General features: G+C 40.0%; 1 protein-coding gene across 3 annotated transcripts in view; it reads right to left on the minus strand.

Annotated features, from left to right (window-relative positions):
• The window catches only part of LOC120539329 (solute carrier family 22 member 6-A-like), a 64,218-nt gene that overhangs the window by 26,983 nt on the left and 17,222 nt on the right, over positions 1–20,013 (minus strand). The window contains exons 8-11 of one of the 3 annotated variants that reach the window (XR_005635588.1): positions 17,886–17,994; positions 2,325–2,531; positions 815–939; positions 512–552 (exon numbers count right to left, since the gene is read on the minus strand). Coding sequence is in view for 1 of the 3 variants with exons in the window: in XM_039769303.1 (XP_039625237.1) it covers positions 867–939; positions 2,325–2,531; positions 17,886–17,994 (389 nt within the window). In the remaining 2 variants the exon portion in view is untranslated. Of the gene's footprint in view, positions 1–498; positions 940–2,324; positions 2,532–17,885; positions 17,995–20,013 lie in introns of those variants that run through there. The other 2 variants (XR_005635589.1, XM_039769303.1) reach the window with 2 other exon arrangements.

The following is a 20,013-nucleotide window of genomic DNA, read 5'->3' on the forward strand; positions in this document are numbered from 1 at the left end:
AGTTGTGTAAATGAGTGAGATGTTTCATTATCAAAGAGAACTAAAATAAAACTCTTTAAATAATCACCTGCTTTCATGCCTACCAGTTCACCAGCCCACCAGCTTTTCTGGGACTCAGTTAGAAACAAGTCGTATTATATTTTGTTCCTTAAAATATGTGTAATTCTAAAAATCAGAGCAAAAGTTAAACTTCTCTTTTAATACGCCCCCAAACTGTAAACGTCATCTTCATTCTTTGAAGCATTCAAAGTGGAGCATCTAGAACAGCTGGGGGTCCGGGTGGGCCACACCGACACCAGAGTTTGTTTGCTGCATTCAGTGTTTAGGGTGACCATTTGTTTTATTTTAATTTGTAAAATTTCCTCTATGACCTGCTAACTTCTTATTTCCAAAAAACTCACAGACCACCTGTTACCTGAGTATACTTTCTAGTATTTTATTTTCTAAAAACTGACACATTTGAAGTGATGTTATTTACAGACCTGCCCGGGGTTTGTTTTCTGCCTTGCGCGCTGTGTTGGCTGGGATTGGCTCCAGCAGACCCACGTGACCCTGTAGTTGGGATATAGCGGGTTGGATGATGGATGGATGGATTAGTTACAGAATTTTTGAGTGCTTTATACAAGAATACAAAAGTCTTAAAGTCGTAGCTCCCATAAGCATTCTAAAAAATCTTTCAGATTTGAACAAACAATATTTGAAATCTTTACTAATTTTCTCCAAATTATGCAAGAACTGATTTTATGATACAAATAAAATGTTGAGTCACATCCTCTTTAACTCCACTCATCTAACAGAATGTCGTACAACTCACAATGTTTACAGCTGTCCATGAAGGCCGATTCAAATCAGTTATTAAAATGTCTTCACAATTTACTGGACAGCAAAACCTCAGGAGTAATTTCACCCTTCGTATTCTGTTTTCTTTTTTCTTGACTTCTAGAAATATAATAACAAACAGATTTTAGTGTAAAGGAATTTATAAATACACTCTGATACAATTCACAGTCAGACTGTGTATGTGGCAAGCAACCAGAAACTACCCAGTCTCATGAGGAGCAAGTGTAATAACACCAGGAGATTGAGAATGTGCAAAAAAAAATTTTTTTTTCATTTATTAAAATCAAAAAACATTCCATACAAGCAAGTCAAATTTTATAAAATTAGTTATGAATCAAATCAACGCCCACCCATAAGAAAGAGAGCTAGGCCTACATAGTAAAATTTTAATAGTAAGAAAAATAAGTAAATAAATACATAGAATATAATAGGGAGAGAACCTGCTTCCTCAGTTTAAATGCTTATTCTAAAATATTATTGATTAGATCCTGCCAGGTTTTGAAAAAGTTCTGCACAGATCCTCTAACTGAGAATTTGATTTTATCCAATTTCAAATAATACAAAAACATCAGTTACCCAATGACTTAAAAGAGGAGAGTTAGGATTCTTACAGTTGAGCAAAATAACTCTATGTGCTAATAGTGAAGTAAAGGTGTGTTTGTCCTTCTCCACTATAAGCCCATCTGGTAGAACACCAAACACAACTGTTAATGGATTAGGAGGGATTGTGACACCAAGGCTGTCTGAAAGGCACTTAAATATTTTGGTCCAGAATGATGCTAATTTGGTGCAGGCCCAAAACATGTGGCCCAGTGAGGCTGGAGCTCGATTGCAACGATTGCAGGTTGGATCTTGTCCTGGAAACACTTTGCACAATTTCAAATGAGACAGATGTGCTCAGTAAAAGATTTTAAGTTGAATAATGGTATCCTTTGCGCATATGGAGCTCAAGTAAATTCTGTGCATGGCTGCCTTCCACTCATCTGCTAGCTGAATTACTAAGTACGAAAATGAGATGCTACAATAAGTTCAGTTTTAATGAAGTTAAAAGTTACTCTATCATCAGGAAAAGCCATTTATTATAGCTGCCTTTTTTTGGATTTGCATCACATTGAATGCTTCAACTAGCAGCCATGTCTCATTTTACCAGTGTCAATGTGGGTATTTTGCCCCTCAAATCCCAAATATAAAGAATGTGTACCCTGAAGTGTGTTGGTATTCCATTTAGGACCACTTCTAGGTGAATACTGCTGGGATGGACTCTGGCTCCCTGCGATGGTTGGGTGAAAGTATGTCTTTGGACACAGTGTGGTAAAATCTAGACTGTTGTCAATCCATTTCTGATCCCATATATTAATATGACTTTGCCACACTTTTTAGTGTTGCTTTGGAGATGTAAAAGTAGGCACAAAATTGAGCCTGGATTAATAATTTTGAAAAGACCACCATGGCACCTGCCTCTAGCACAGTTCGCCCGTACTCACCGTTGTGCCTCTACATACTCTATGGTGTCTGGTAATGGCACATTACGAGTCTCTGGAAGGAGGACTGCGATGATACCTGCAATCACAGGCAGTGCCCCGTACACCATCAGAGGTAAGCCATAAAGGTAATCTTCAAGCATCATGACCATTGGTGCTGTCATCGCTCCTACTCGAGCCATTGTTGATCCAAATCCCATTCCAGTTTGCCTGTAAAATACATGAATATCATATAAATATCTCAACATCCCAAACGTACCAAGGTGTAAGAGCACAGACAGTCTCCTCAGTCTACTGTGGGTGGATTCATTAAAAGTGAGAGTCCATGTGTAGCAGTTCGGTGTCGCTAAGATTCACAAAGTCAATAAGATGGTGATTTATTTATTTTTTTGGTGGAGATGCCAGGGATGCACCCAGCCTTGGCCCGACCTGCACACACTCATAAGCAGGGACAAAAAAGCAACTGGTAATAAAACAACAATTAAAGAATGTAAACAATAATAAATTAAATACAATAAAACCTTGGATTGCGAGTAACTTGGTCTGCGAGTGATTTGCAAGACGAGCTAAAATTTTTAATAAATTTTAACTTGAGGAGATGATGGGTAGGTATGGTGTCAAGGAGAGGAATGAAGAACGTCAGAGGAAAGTGGATTTTGCCAAAAGGATGGACATGGCTGTGGTGAATATGTATTTTAAGAAGAGGGAGGAACATAGGGTTACGTACAAGAGTGGAGGAAGACGCACACCAGGTAGATTACATTCTATGCAGATGAGTCAATCTGAAGGAGATTGAAGACTGCGAAGTGGTGGCAGGGGAAAGTGTAGTTAAGCAGCATAGGATGGTGGTCTGTAGGATGACGTTGAAGATCAAGAAGAGGAAGAGAGTGAGGGCAAAGGATCAAATGGTGGAAGTTGAAAAAGGAAGACTGCAAGGTTGAGTTTAGGGAGGAGGTGAGACAGGCTCTGTGTGGCAGTGAAGAGTTACCAGACAGTTGGGAAACTACAGCAGATGTAGTAAGGGTGACAGCAAGAAGGGTGCTTGGCGTGACATCTGGAAAGAGGAAGGAGGAAAAGGAAACCTGGTGGTGGAATGAGGAAATACAGGAGAGTATACAGAGGAAGAGGATGGCAAAGAAGAAGTGGTATAGTCAGAGAGATGCAGAAAGTAGACAAGAATACAAGGAGATAAGGCGCAAGGTGAAGAGAGAGGTGGCGAAGGCTAAAGAAAAGGCTGAAGAGGTTGAATACTAAGGAGGGAGAAAAGGACCTGTACTGATTGGCTAGACAGAGGGACCGAGCTGGGAAAGATGTGCAGCAGGTTAGGAGGATAAAGGATAAAGATGGAAACATACTCACAAGCGAGGAGAGTGTGTTGAGCAGATGGAAGGAGTACTTTGAGAGGCTGATGAATGAAGAGAACGAGAGAGAGGTCGAAGAGACCCTGGAGAGGTGGATATACTGTATGCTCTAGAGAGGAGAGGAATGAAGGTCAGTAGGAACAAGACAGAATACATGTGTGTAAATGAGAGGGAGGTCAGTGGAATGGTGAGGATGCAGGGAGAAGAGTTGGCGAAGGTGGATGAGTTGAAATACTTGGGATCAACAGTACAGAGTAATGGGGATTGTGGAAGAGAGGTGAAAAAAGAGAGTGCAGGCAGGGTGGAATGGGTGGAGAAGAGTGTCAGGAGTCATTTGTGGATGGGTATCAGCAGTGAAAGGGAAGGTCTACAGAATGGTAGTGAGACCAGCTATGTTATATGGGTTGGAGACGGTGGCACTGGCCAGAAAGAAGGAGACAAAGCTGGAGGTAGCAGAGTTAAAGATGCTAAGATTTGCATTGGGTGTGGCGAGGATGGATAGGATTAGAAATGAGTACATTAGAGGGTCGGCTCAAGTTGGACGGTTGGGAGACAAAGTCAGAGAGGTGAGATTGCGTTGGTTTGGACATGTGCGAAGGAGAGATGCTGGGTATATTGGGAGAAGGATGCTAAGGATAGAGCTGCCAGGCAAGAGGAAAAGAGGAAGGCCTAAGAGAAGGTTTATGGATGTGGTGAGAGAGGACATGCAGGTGATTGGTGTAACAGAACAAGATGCAGAGGACAGAAAGATATGGAGAAGATGATCCGCTGTGGCGCCCCCAAACGAGAGCAGCCAAAAGAAGAAGAAGAACTTGATAAATGAGCGAGGTCTTGCAATACGAGTAGTATGTGTACGCATTGTCTGCTGAGTGTCACGTGATCACAGCTGAGCTGATAGTTCTTCTCTCTCTGTCGATGCAGGATTGTGGGTAATTGTCTCCCATTCTCCGTCTGAGTCAGAGTGCCTCACTCATATAGTCAACATTCGTACGAGTGACCATGTGTGTGTGTGTTGTAACGTGTGAGTCCCTGTCTTGCACCCCAAAACATGAAGCTGAGTCTCAGTACTTTAGTGACACCAGCTTTATTCAGCTTGAAACAGGAACAGCACAGTTATTTATTGTAGCAGGATCTGCCACTAACTATACACAGACACAGCAGTCAGGCAGGGTCTTGACCAGGTTAGTGGCCAAGTAATACTGTGCCCTGCACATTTATAATGTTCCTGTATTACCCATCAATGGCAGGTGCTTATAGCACATCCACGATCTTTTCGGATTTGCTTTTGCGGCGAGCTGCTACAGCGCTGGGAGCCTGCGGTTGCTTCAGGATGCTCTTCTGTATGTCATCCAATTGAGTGGAATCCCAAAAGAGTTTAGAATCCTTACAGCATTGACTCTTCAGGCAAAAGCAACTGTCATTGGATAGGTTCTTAGTTAAAGCCGCAAAAAAAGCAAAAGATTCCAGTGAGACAACAGATAGCAGTGATTCCATTAATTAGAGGGAAAGTCGTCCTACTTCAATAACCCTCCTCCTCCTCTTTCTTTCATCTGCCTCACACCAGCCATGATTCATTTCAAAAGTAAAGTGCAGGTTAATTTGTTTTATGTATTTTTACTTTATATTTTGTATTAATCATTTTTATATGAATAGTTTTGGGTTGTGGAACGAATCATCTGAGTTTCCATTATTTTTAATGAGGAAGTTTGCTTTGATATACGAGTGCTTTGGATTACAACGAATTATGCTTGTAATCCAAGGTTCCACGGTATAGGCAAACTACAACAATCCCTCCCCAGTTCTCCTTATGGCAGTTATACAATAAACACAAACAAAAACCACACACTATGAAGTCCATGAAAACAGCAACTGATTAAATGAAATGGTGGTTGGAAGGTGACAATCCTGAGAACAGATTCCATAGAAAATGAAGGAAACAGTCCTACTGGTAGTCCTGAGCGGCAAGGGGGGAGAATTGCAGGGGCGCTCCTTTAGAAGACACACAACGATGAATCCCTCACTATACACACAACAAGCAGGTACAAGACAGTCAATTCTTCCTAACGGGAAATGATCCAGGGCGCAATTAACTTTTCAGACAACACGTTGCACAGGATACACAAAAACAAGATCTCTCGTTGCTCCATCAGGCCCCCCTTTTCAACTTTCCTGCTGGCCTCTATTGTCCCCAGTGGCACCTACTTCCATTTCAGTCATCCTATGTGGGTAATCTCCCTTGGGCTGCTGGGAAATGGAGTTCTACCCACAGTAGCTCTTGGTACACATGTTATTCGAGTGTTCACAAAAATCACTGAAGTGTAGTAAGAATATTGGCCTTTAACACACATACACATATGTCACACATACAGAGAGACTGCAAGAAAATAAGCTAGACATGTTGGCATCAGTAATTACCTTTGGGCATTGACAAAGCTCTGGGGTACATTAACCTCCATCAGCATTGAGGACAGTTTTTAAAATTGTCCTCAATGCTGATTTTTTAAATTGTTATTTCTATTTAATGTATTTACTTTTTTTTAGTAATCAAAATGCTGAAGGTTTATGGGACCATCTCAAAAATCTCCACTTTATTTTTGTAGGTACTTAACTAATTACTACAAAATGAATGTGGCCTTCTGGCTCCAACAAATATGGCCAGTTCATTTAAGGAACAATGCTGGAAAGATTGATAATGGCTTTGGACACTCGGCATCTTCAATCACTGACTACTGATGCGTCATTAAATGATTTGTTCTTTTTAAATGAGTCTTCAGTCAGTGGATCATATGAATCAATTTGCAAGCACAAACAAACAAATTCAGTGAAGCTCAACGGAAGTGCTACAGTGTCTCCTACGTGACGTCACCAGCGTCTTTCATTTTGCTGATATTGGCAGATGTTTAAAGCGAAGCACAAGAACTACCTAAATTGTGAGTCTCAACTCGCTTCACTTATGATTTATTTGAGTTCAAACTACATCAATATCAGCAAACAAAAACTCTGTCATGGAAGATTCTCTCATTCACCATACAAGAGCACTGCTATAACAACACATTTATCTTAGAATGTATTCATTGTTGGAATCGTTTGAAAAGGAATATATAAAGAATACTTAAACTAGTATATGTATGTCCCTTTGCACATTCAATAAATTAGCACATTCACACAAAAATGAACCTTATAAAAATATTTTTATTTTTCTAAGACTTATTTGCTTTCAACTTTTTTTTAGTGCAGTTTTTTATGGCTTTTGACTCTACTGAGCATATATCATTATTTACCACAATTCTTGGCATGATTCTTGTTCCTTTGCTTCATGAACAAGTTATTACTCACAAATAAGTCACGTGTTGTGTTCATCTGTAATGTAACATATATTAATTATGTATTTTAAATGTGTTGACATGCATGGTGTATTGAAATAGAACAATGCCATATGAACTATCATCAGTTAAATATAAAATGAATTATACATACACTCTCAAACACACACACACACACACATATATATATCTATATTATTTAAAAGAAATCTTGTGACGAGATATGATCTTCAGAAGAGATACAGAGAGACACTTCAGAGAGGCAGAGACACTTTTACTTCCCGCAACATGGTCAAGTCACATCATACTGACATCCATTGGAAGCATGCAGGGCCGTTCTTAGGTTTTTGGGGGCCCTAGGCAAAGGTGCCTGTCGGGGCCCTGCTGTTTCTATCCATATTAATGTATGATCATTATTTTATCCATATGAAAGCATAATAATTATTTTATTCATATAAATGTGTAATAATTAGTGATATATAGCTTATCATTTTATGATTATATATTATATACATCAGATTTGAGAGGACCATGTCAAAGGAACCTACTGACTATACCTAACATAGCATGTAAATCAAACCTTTAACGTAAAAACACCTTGCATACTTTTATTTTTGCAAATTCTTTGATTAAGTCTGAATAATCAAGGGAGTCGATGACTTCATGCTCAGCTGATATTAATGCTAAGCCATTCAATTGATCTTGCGTCATGCTTGTTCGCAGGTCACTCATAATCAGCTTCAGCTTTGAAAAGCTGCGTTCAGCAGACACGACAGTTACAGGAATTATCTAAGTGATACGTAATGCAACAAAGATGTTTGGGAAAGAATCTTGCAAATTGTTCTTGTATATGAATTGCAAACTATTTAGAGCAGAAAAAGTTTGTGGAACCAAATTTGCTAAATTTCACAATTCGGCACATAAATCATAAGCATCTAATTTCATCTGTTAAGATATTGCTAAGAACATCGCAGCACTCTCTCAAATCAGTTTCGCTCATGCTTGTAATGCATCCAAAGTTGTGCAGAAACCCAAAATTGTCAGAATGGGTTTTCATCTGGTCAGATCGTTCAGTCACTGACATTAGGGCTTGATCTTACAAGACATTGAAGAACTCAACATGGAATTTTTTCTTTAGGATCACATATTGGCTCATCATGAGCTTCATAATCAAATTGTCTCCACACTCTCCTTCTATGTGTGGTCTGTGCAGTTGGAAGGTGTATTTCGTTCTCGTCTATTTCCAGTTCTGTAGCTAACTCTTTAGCTGCATCTTGGGCCGATTCAAAACCTGTTTCTTTGTAGGATTTCAAGAAGTCAACTGTGTTCTGAATGCAATTCCAAGCGATGTCAAACTACATATCTTTACTTTGCAATATTTTGCTCACAATATTAATTTGCACCAAGAGATCATACCAGATTACTAATGACACCAAAAAAGGGTAACGTTTAATTTGGTTTGCCAAAACGGCAGCCTCACGTTCTTGCCTCTCAGAGACCTTAATCAATGTAGCATAAATCAATCCTACTTGAAAGCGCACAGCTTTAACAGAGTCATGCCATTTTGTGGAATGGTTTTATATTCTCAGCTTCCGCTGTTTATAGTATGATGGATGAGGAGCATGACCTGCCCTCCCACTGGGGCCCTGTCCACTATCCCAGGCCCCACAGTCACTGTCGATGCTGCCTGTCATCACTATTTTCTCTCTGCTAGCTCGTAACCATACTGATAATTCCGCCATCAGAGAAAACTTGTACTTCTGAAATATGGACATGTAAGTTGTATTTGGTTACGGTTATTTGGCCGGGTGAGGCCCTTTGGCAGTGGGGGCTCTAGGCGGTTGCCTACTTTGCCTATGCCTAAGAACGGCCCTGAAGCATGTTCCCATGAGACGGTGACCTAGGCAAGGAAAGTAATAATCAGCCTGGAACAAGTGGAACTGAAAACCTTGCAGGTCTAAACAGGGTCAGAAATAAAAGACAAAGAGTAAAAGACAAAGTAGAACTTCATAAAGACATTCAAAAACGTTGCCGCCATACACATGCAGAGCAGGTTACAAATTATGACAGCAATGGAATTCGAAACCTCACAAAAAACCTTGGTGTGATACACATGCAGAGCAAGTTCAAAAATATGGCAGTATTAAAATTTGAAAGATTCAAACAAGACAATACAGATCGCATTTGCACAAACAAACGGAAATTATTACTAGGTTAAATAACGGAACAGCAAAAAGAGATTGAATATATGGACATACTGTAGGTGATATGTCAGAAGTATGTAGATATTGTAAGGCTTTAAAGTTTAAGTCGGAGACTTGTAGATCGGTGAACTCGTGATGCCATGAAGGAAAAGTACTGCTACTTCCCAATGAAGAGGCGTCTCCACGAGAATTAAAAGATTTGTTGTTTGGTCAACAGGAAATCCACAAACACTACAAGCAAAATATATGCGCCTACAATAATCTTTTTGCGTTAGCATCATTCAATGCACAAAATGTTGATTTACACAATGATGGACCATACGCTATGAGAATCTGTGTTCCCGCAACAATTAAAGCTAATGACAAGTTTTATTTAGAAAAAAACACAATTTGGTCAGGTGTATATTTATGATCAGGGAGAAGCGCTGCAACATAGAATCAAAAGAGTTAAACGATCCTACGTATTAGAAATTATACAGCCAATAATGGATACATATCCATCCGTCCAAAAGTATCGCACTTTACACAACATTTATTTAGAGAACACGGACAAAAAATTGTCTTGGCTTTCTATCTGACACCGAAAGATCACAGTCGCATGTATAATAAACCATCATGTGATGAATTGTCAGCGATAATAATTTCGAAAGACGGAGATATCAAAGACAGAGTAGATATTCGTGTATAACCAATGGCAAAGCATGATTTGTCATTTCTGTCAAATACATCGCCACATTCAGATCCTTTACTCTTTCCTTTGTTTTTCCCACATAATGAAACAGAATGGTCATACAATATGAAACAAATGCATTCAGAAAAACGTATATAACACCCACACAATATTTCGGTCCAAATTAATAATATGTTCTCATGTATTTAACCCACAACATCTATTGCAACATTACATTATTAATGCGTATCGAAGCTTAATCGTCTCTTCTTTATTAAATCGAATCAAACAAAACTTAGAACAGAACATATGCAAGGACTCATTGATCACATTCAAAATTCAAATATCAATAGCTCAGACAAATTCAAAATAGGTACAGCAGTAATAGTATATTATATATTATTATATATAATTTTATATATATTATATTATCATCATCATATTAAGATAGTCCAAGAACATTGCAACAGTTATATCATGATGCATAGACAATATCCAGAACTATCGGTCGGTCAGATTTATTTCTTACAATGCCGTGCAAACAACAGCTTCTTGAGAACAATGCCATCAGCTACATCGGCTCTGGATATTCCCACTAGATTGTTTTATCAGAAAGTGTTATTTTTATTGACACGGTATTCACTCACGGCCAGTTATACGTTGCATTATCAAAAGTGAACATAATGCATATGTAACAATTCCCATGAAAGAAAAAACACTTTAAATTGTATTTCCACAGGACCAAACCTGGGGGTTGACGAGCGAAGTGAGCAGGGGCGGAGTCCCTTAGATGTATATATATATATATATATATATATAATATATATGTGTGTGTATATGTATATATATATATATATCGACCACTTGCACTTACAACCAATTGAGTTTCGACCTGCAATTCGGGGAATCCCCTTTCTCAGCTTGAGTGTCGGTCAGTGGCGAATGGTGCCATGTGCTATAGACTTGCTATACACTTTTTCAGTCAGTTTCATTCCTACAAGCAGCCACTGTGTAACCTCGTTTTTTTTTTTACATATTTGTAACCCTTAAATAGTACAGATGTTGACGAAAAGAAAAAGTATGACATCATCTGGAGAAATTGTTAAGAAACGAAGGAAACCTATCGACCTTGAAATTAAAATAAAAATCATACGAGACTATGAAGCTGGTAAAACGGTTAAAGAAATAGCATGTGACTTGAAATTGGCACATTCGACAATTTCATCGATTTTAAAGGATAAAGTTAGAGTGAAAGAGGCGGTGAAATCATCGACAGGATTTAAAGCCATAATAACTAGGCAGCGAAAGATCTGATTAAAGAGATGGAGAAATTATTGGTGATCTGGTTTGACAACCAGATGCAAAATAATATGCCGATAAGCCTTTTAATAATTCAAGCTAAGGCACGCAGTATCTTTGAGACTTTGAAGGCACATGAAGGCGAAAAATCGACAGAATCATTTACAGCAAGCCATGGATGGTTTCAACAGTTTAGGCGGAGATTCAACCTGCATAATTGGAGAATCAGCGGTGAGGCGGCAAGCGCGGATGTAGAAGCAGCAGAAAAATTTGTTGACGAATTGGATGGTATAATTAAAAAAGGCAGCTACTGCCTGAAACAGATATTCAATGTGGATGAAACCGGGCTTTGGTGGAAAAAAAATGTCTGTAAGGTCCTATATGCACAAAGAAGCTAAGGCGATGTCCGGTTTCAAGGCTTTTAAAGACAGGATCATGTTGTTGTTGGGAGGTAATGCCACTGGGTTCAAGTTAAAGCCTTTCCTGGTCTATCGCTCCGAACATCCACGTGCATTAAAGAACGTTAGTAAAAACAGTCTGCCCGTTTACTATCGTGCAAATAAAAAGGCATGGATGACGCAACCTTTATTTTAAGATTGGTTTTTAAGATTTGTTATGCATCAGTCATCTCTGATGGCAGCCACCCATCGTGTTTTCAATTTTGCCCTACCAGTGCCTCACCACTCACTCTGCCCACCTCAGGGACAGCTTCATCTCCAGGGCACAAGGCCACTCAAGTTTCAGTAACCTGATCCTACCTGCCTTGCCCTGTGTACTGTACCCACCTGTTGGTTTATGTGTAACTATTGTAGGCTACTTTTTTGTAACTCTTGTCTTATTTATTTATTTATGCTGTTTTATGTTTTTATTCATTTATCTTTTGTTACTCTTAATTTTTTATTTATACATTAATACATACATACATACATTACTGCAGCTGAGGCATAACAAATTCAGTATTTGACCATAAAGATCTCTAATCTTATCCCAACAGATTGCTTATACAACAGATACTAATTAAAAAAAGTGATATGAAATAAAATAAAACTGATAAAAGAACTATTAATCACATTGGGCCCCACTGACTGTCACAGAGAGTGAAGCAGCTGATGGGACTACCATGTGGGTTTCAAACTCAAGTCTGGGGACACCAGCGTACCCCCTTTATAGCCATTAAAAGAATCTGTTTTATATTTACATAATTTATACTTGCTCTCAATTTTTGTACATAAATAAGGGCAGATATGATGTTAGTACTTTCCCTATCATTATTTTTTATTCCTTTTTTTATTTACATTTTCTTTTTTATAAACTTATAGTGTCAGTTTGCCTGTTGCCTCAGTTATACAGCATTTGGCATGGAATTCTCAACAGCAAGTGCTACATTTATGATGTGCCATCTGATGGAATGAAAACTGCACAGTATTTTACTCCCGCATACATTACACAATATGCTTTATCATATGACATATCACACGAGAACGCTGAATACACCCAGCACAATGTAACTGCTGGATGGAGAGAAGTCGACTTATGTTATATACACATTTATCAAGCTTCAGCAGATGAGTGCCAAATTTTACAGCAAATTACATCCCTTTTATTAAACCGATATTTTAAATATATTCTCATACACTAAAATGATCCCCTTCAAGGCCACTTTCCATACCAAAAAGAGAAGAAATAGGAACACAAAATCAAAATGAAGTTTAGTAAAATGGTGAGAAACTCTGCAGCCAGGGCTCTGGAGTCGGAAACAGTTCTTGATTTATTGGAGTCTAAGTTGGAGTCAGTAAAAATGTAGCAACTCCGACTCGGACTCGGACTAAATGTAACTTGTAAGATTATATGTTAAAATTTCCAATTTCACATATACTGATTTGATGAAACTGTTTTTTTCTTCTAAGCTTTTGAAAAAATATAGCATTTTTTAATTTTGTAAGTTTAGTTTAAGGTCACTCGATAATTCTAAGTCACAACAGCATTGCTACAGCCTTTAAACCTGAACTTTTGCCAGGTTAGGGTGCTAAGCAGTAGCCTGGTGATTCCCGCTGTCAGTGATGAAATACCTCATATATTATAAGTTGTGTGCTTTTAAATATTTAGTCTAATTATGGATAAGGGAGTCAAAGTTAGTGGCACCCTAAATTATGGAGTTCGAGTCAGAACTGGAGTCCAAGGTTTTGTGTACCGACTTCACGGCCCTGTTTTCAGCTACTGAATGTAATGGTTATGGGTAGCATTTGTAATAGGTTACTATACGCTGAAAGGTTAGTAGTAGTAATAGTATTGTCATGTGTACAGAATTCTTTGTTGCATGTCAAAGCCATATTCAGCATGTCGACAGTTTTCAGTGGTCTTTTTTTTCTAATTTTACATTTTGTAGTACATTTCGCTCCCTTTGTATAACAGCAGGTAGCACGGACCGTGGAAGGTTTGCTCCCTTTACATCAAGTGAAATTTGAAGATTTTTTTTTTAAGTGCTGCTATTCAAAATAACAGTAGAAAGAGGAAGACTGAGGACAGCGTTTTTGAGTGAGTAAAAATAATTAGCAGTAACGTCTACTGTTTCTTGTTGGTAGATATTGTTTCCAAGTCCATTGTATGTTGAGGCAGTTCTAATTTTAGGCTTTCATGTCAATACAGGGTCATGATTTGTAACAATTCTAAATCTTGTTGGAGTCACCTTTATGTCATTACTGAATACTGAATCTCCTGTAAAGTGGGATTGTGAAGTAGGCCTTGTATCCTGACTAACTCTTTATTCCCACCTACACCTCTGGCCAGCTCCCCTACTGCAGAAGCTTTTTGTGGTATATGGTAGGTGGATTAAGCAAAACAAGATATTAGTAATGTGTAAGTGTAAGGTGTAAGTGTGCTCCACCTGAAGAGGTCTAACAGTCTGTAATCTCCAAGGCAATCCCAATGGGCTTTGATAGATGAAATAGAACTACAGAATGGCTATAAGCAGGGAGAGGAGTCGAGCCATGAGTCTAGTTCAGGGGTCCCCAACTCCAGTCCTGAATGGCCTCAGTGGCTGCAGGTTTTCATTCTAACCCTTTTCTTAATTAGTGTCCTGTTTTTGCTGCTAATTAACTTCTTTTAAATTCATTTTATTTGACTTGCTCTTGAACACTCAGACCCCTAATTGTTTCTTTTTCCTTAGTTAACAGCCAAACAATAATGAGATATAAAATTGGCAAAAGCATGACCAGCAAACTGTGGCGATCATACAATATCTGAAAATAAAGAAAGGTGAAGCTCTCAGGAATGTTGATCTGCTAAGGCCCACAAAACATTTGACCAGTGTTCTTAGAAAAGAGAAAAGCAATAATGTCAGACATGTCTGCTATTGCACAATGAGAGCAGCAAGAAGCCATGGGATTAAAGAATGAGTTTAATTAACAACAAGAATCAGCACCTAATTAAGCAACTGGTTGAAGTTTGAAGACCTGACTTAGTTGGTTTTCTGTCGGCTCCTTCACTTCACATTTCTTTTCTGTTTGAGTGCCATTTAAGGAAAGAAATGAAGCAATTCAGAGTAACAAATTTAAAAAAACAAGTCAATTAAAGTAAAAGGAAAAGAAGTTAATTAGCAGCAAAAACAGTTCACTAATTAAGAAAAGAGTTAGAATGAAAACCTGCAGCCACTGCGCCCTGAAGGACTGGAGTTTGAGACCACCCTCGTAGCTAAGTTCAATCCGTTAATGGCTGCTAAACTGACGATGCTAAAAGAGGTGTACTGCAGTTACAATTCTGAAGTAAATTAGCCTGTGCCTGATATGACAATTGCCTCACAACAAGAAGATCAGGGTTCACATCTCAGGTCCTCCCTGTGTGGAATCTGCATGTTCTCTCTGTGTCTGCGTGGGTTTCCTCCCACAGTCTAAAGACATGCAGGTCAGGTGGATTGGTGACACTAAATTGGCCCCAGTGAGTGTGAATGTGTGTGTGCGCCCTGTGATGGACTGGCGTCCTGTCCAGGATTTGTTCCTGCCTTGTGTCCTATGCTAACTAGAACAGACTCCAACAGACCTCCATGACCCTGTTCAGGGCTAAGTGGGTTAGAAAATGTCTGACTGACTGATACCAGACAATGAAGAATGAGTTCTTTCTAGACGTGGCCTTTCTTTTTCTGAGGATCACATTATAAGCCTTGGTTTTCGGTCTTGTTTTAGGTTTTGTGACTGGCTAAGCACTGCTATAGTTTTGACATAATTATTTTGTTTTTGACTTTCTTATGAGGTCTATGCAGAAAAAGAAGAAGGGTTAGAAAACTGAGCACAAAAGACTTGAAAAACTAGAACAAAGTTAAATAAATCAAAATCTATGCACAGTGCATAGTGGCGGTTCACTTCCCAGGTCCTCCCTGCGTGGAGTCTGCATGTTCTCCCCGTGTCTGCGTGGGTTTCCTCCCACAGTCCAAAGACATACAGGTTAGGTGCATTGACGATTCTTTTTGCATTGTCCCTAGTGTGTGCTTGGTGTGTGGTATTGTATTGAACTGGCTCTGCGGTGGGCTGATGCCCTACCTGGGGTTTGTTTCCTGCCTTGCGCCCTGTGTTGGCTAGGATTGGCTCCTGTAGACCCCCGTGACCCTGTGGTTAGGACATAGTGGGTTGGATAATGGATGGATGGATAAATAAATGAAAGTCTTTCTCATTATGAGTGATTTTAATAGTCAATAGATTTCATATAATTTGTGACACATGAAGCGGTTTGTTCCAGTGTCCAATGTTGGTCTCTTTGTGTTGTTAGGTTAAAAATTATTTTATTCTTGAACTAAAATTCACGTTATCAAAACTTTTGCATAGTCTAAAATAAAACATGTAACACTTATCCTTTCATTACTAATATAATTTACTGACAGTACTTTGAATTTTTAGAACAGTATGGCAGAGTCAACGGAGGCTCTGATCGGGGCACTTGAGAGACTGAATAAGTCTGAGTGTCTGGGCTTGCGAGTGTCCCGGATAAAAACCAAGATCCAGTCATCAACAGTGTGTCTGTTTGCGGAGAGAGTGTTGACCTTGTTGAGAGTGTTTACTTACCTTGGCAGTGACATTCATGTCTCTGGTGACTCTTCCTGTGAAGTCAGTAGACAGATTGGGAGAGCACAGAAGGTCATGAGGTCGCTGGAAAGGCGTGTGTGGCACTCCCGATATCAATGCAAAAGGACGAGGGTCCAAGACTTTCGAGTCCTGGTGCTTCCTGTCTTGCTATTTGGTTGCGAGACATGGATGCTATCTGGTGACCTCAGAAGAAGAGCTGGACTCCTTTGGTACTGTGTCTCAGTGTCAAACTGGTTTGACTTTGTGTGGAATGAGTGGTTGCTCATGGAGTCCCGAATGAGGCACATTACTTGCAGCGTCAGTTACGGCTCTACGGCCATGTGGTGCAATTCCCCAAGGGTGATCTGGCTTATAGGTCCTCATTGTTGAGGACCCGAGTGGCTGGACCAGGCCAAGGGGTTTCCCACGTAACACCTGGTTGCAGCAGATAGATGGCTATTTCCAGAAAGTGGGACTGGACCGCATGTCTGCCTTGGGGGTTGCCAGTTGGGATCCCGAGTTGTTTCGTCGTGTAGTGTGTGCGGCAATGCGCTGTACTAGTCAGGGCCACCTTAACACATGGGCATGCTGGACAGTTGCCCAGGGGCCCCATCAGCATTGGGGCCCATGCTAATCTATGTATGTTGTGACTTGCTGAGTGGTTGTGTAGGTAGGGGTCCCAGTGCCTATAATGCTGTTAAGACAGCCCAGGTAACAATGCATGCTCCCCAACCTGACCTGACCTATATGGCCGACTTGGCTATAGAATTGTAATCTGCACTGATGCTGCAACATTTAATTCCTTATGACAAAAGCAACTTGCTATCATCATGGCCCATTTACCATATTTTACTAAACCATTGACTAAGCATACTAATAGAAACACTTGGCCAAACTTTAAACCTGAACGTTAATTTCGTGACACTTTGATTTTTCCCATCACATAGTACATCCTGTCACTGCACATAAGCTACGGCATGTGCTACTCTTTCTGCCATGTACAATTATGAAGAAGTGACAAAATTTCAGTTTTCAGGGTAGAACAAACAAATCAGGAAGTCTCAGTCTCGGTTTAGTCATCATAACTGTGTTAGAACATTGGAACAATTATGACAAGAACAGGCCATTCAGCCCAGCAAAGCTCACCAGTCCCTAATTTCTCCAAAATGACACCAAGTTGAGTTTTAAAGGTCCAGAAAGTCTTCCTGTCAACTACACTATCCATCCAATGTATATGCTAACTGCAGAGTCATGGCGGTCTGCTGGAGCCAATCCTAGTCAACACAGGGAGCAAGGCAGAAAACAAACCCTGGGCAGGGCACACACACACACCCACCCACACACCAAGCACACACTAGGGACAGTTTAGAATCGCCAATGCACCTAACCTGCATGTCTTTGGACTGTGGGAGGAAACCCACGCAGACACGGGGAGAACATGCAGACTCCACACAGGGAGGACCTGGGAAGCAAACCCGGGTCTCCTAACTGTGAGGCAGCAGCACTACCCACTGTGCCACTGTGCTGCCCTCAACCACACTATGTGGCGGTTAATCCCAAATGTCTACGATGCTCAGTTTTAAATTGAATAAACCTGTGCAGAAGAAATGATCAGTTTTTGGATTATGCTTGAATCAGAAAACAAATCTGGCCTACCTGATGACAGTCGGATAAAGCTCCAAAGTATACAGATAGACGCATGTAAATGAGGCACCCAGCAGTCCTTTCCCCAGAACTGCAAACGTTGTGCGCAGTGCTTGTAGTTCTGCAAAGGCAGTGAAAAAAATTAGTTGCAGCATAAAGATGGGCAAGCATCTTTAAAAATCTTAAGGATTACTTCTTTTAAAAATAGAGTTCAAATATCCCCTTGGGTCCCACCTTCAGTTTCTAAGGTTTTTTTCAGTTCATTTTAATTAACTGCCATTATATCCTACTTTCACAACACACTCTACATCTTCTCATAAGATCTGACAGGGGAGCACAGAGTAAAACCCCCAGGAGTAATGCTGAAGTGGAGTGGACCAGAACTCCTAAACAGGATTTACAGCCAAGAATGTGAATCAAACAAGAAAAGGAAGGAAGCAGTTCTCTGATGGTCCATAGAGAGGGGGACGTCACTTCAAGTCCCATGTCCCTGGGTCACAGATAAAAGTGAGGCGAGGAGAGCTGGGTGGTCACTTCCTGTAAATGCACCTGGAGAACTCCCAAGTAAGGGATTTATTAAAGACAAGACTTTCAGAAGGTACCTAGTCCTGCAAATCAGGCTTATGAACTCATCTACTCACCTACTCAAAGCATCATGATGCTCCAACAATGATGGATGGATTAAAAGGCAGAACTCTACATGACCATCTTCATCAAGTCCTTCTGTGAGAACCCTAAATCCAAAGAGGACTGTTTCATTTATGTTAGGTAAATTGCCCAGAGGGGACTGGGCGGTCTCATGGTCTGGAATCCCTACAGATTTTATTTTTTCTTCAGCCGTCTGGAGTTTTTTTTTTTGTTTTTTCAGTCCACGCTGCCATTGCACCTTACTCTTATTCTATGTTAATTAATGTTGACTTATTTTGTTTTCTTATTGTGTCTTTTATTTTTCTGTTCTTTATTATGTAAAGCACTTTGAGCTACTGTTTGTATGAAAATGTGCTATATAAATAAATGTTATCTGCTTGGCTCCTATAATTCAAAGTATTACAGTAATATACAGTACAACAAATAGTTGGCAAGAACAGTGCACATCTCCTATTGGGGTGAGCTGCTGATGTGCAACAGAGAGCAAAAGAGAGCATCCCAGTGACACTCATGCCATTTTCTCAAGAAGAGAAGGAGATCCATTCTGAGACTGAGTCTTATTTAAACTGCTTGATTGTTTAGTTGATTGCCAGAATACATTTATCCAGATCTGCTGGAGTGTTAGTGCGTACATAATCACATGGAGATACAGTTCAATACATCCATCCATCCATTATCCAACCCACTATATCCTAACTACAGGGTCACGGGGGTCTGCTGGAGCCAATCCCAGCCAACACAGGGAGCAAGGCAGGAAACAAACCCCGGGCAGGGCGCCAGCCCACCGCAGGGCCAGTTCAATACAATACAATACAATTTATTTTTGTATAGCCCAAAATCACACAAGAAATGCCGCAATGGACTTTAACAGGCCCTGCCTCTTGACAGCCACCCAGCCTTGACTCTCTAAGAAGACAAGAGAAAAACTCCCAAAAAACAAACCTTAGTAGGGAAAAAAAATGGACGATACCTTGGGAAAGGCAGTTCAAAGAGAGACCCCTTTCCAGGTAGGTTGGGCGTGCAGATGACTGTTTATGACAAGAGTTTGGTGGCCTAAAGGTACAAAATGTGCGCAAGTCTCCTTGTTCAGCATTAAATGCAACAATATCACTTGCTGGATGGCAAAGGAGCTAACAGTATCTTGGTGCAGTGTAGTAGTGGCAGTGGTAGTTGTCGTAATCTCCTGTATACAGATTACAGTGAAATTCTTACTTGAATGACGTGACCAACAAGCTCACTTCAGTGCCACGATAAACTAGAATGGATTCACTTCTTTAAGTCCAGTATGTTGTAATCACACAGAGAGTGTTGGATATCACAGTGGAAAGTGCTTTGTTAAATCCTCTCTCGTCATAAATGACCTTTATGGAGGGGAGTGTGGCTCTAATGATGGACTGGGCGAGGTTACCCACCTGCTACAGATCTTACTGCAACCCTGTGACGGACGCAGCTTGACGCTATGCTGTCCGCTGCTCACCTGAAGATGTCAGTG

The sequence above is a fragment of the Polypterus senegalus genome, chromosome 11 (assembly GCF_016835505.1).
Source record: "Polypterus senegalus isolate Bchr_013 chromosome 11, ASM1683550v1, whole genome shotgun sequence".
In the NCBI taxonomy this organism is placed as follows: Eukaryota; Metazoa; Chordata; class Cladistia; order Polypteriformes; family Polypteridae; genus Polypterus; species Polypterus senegalus.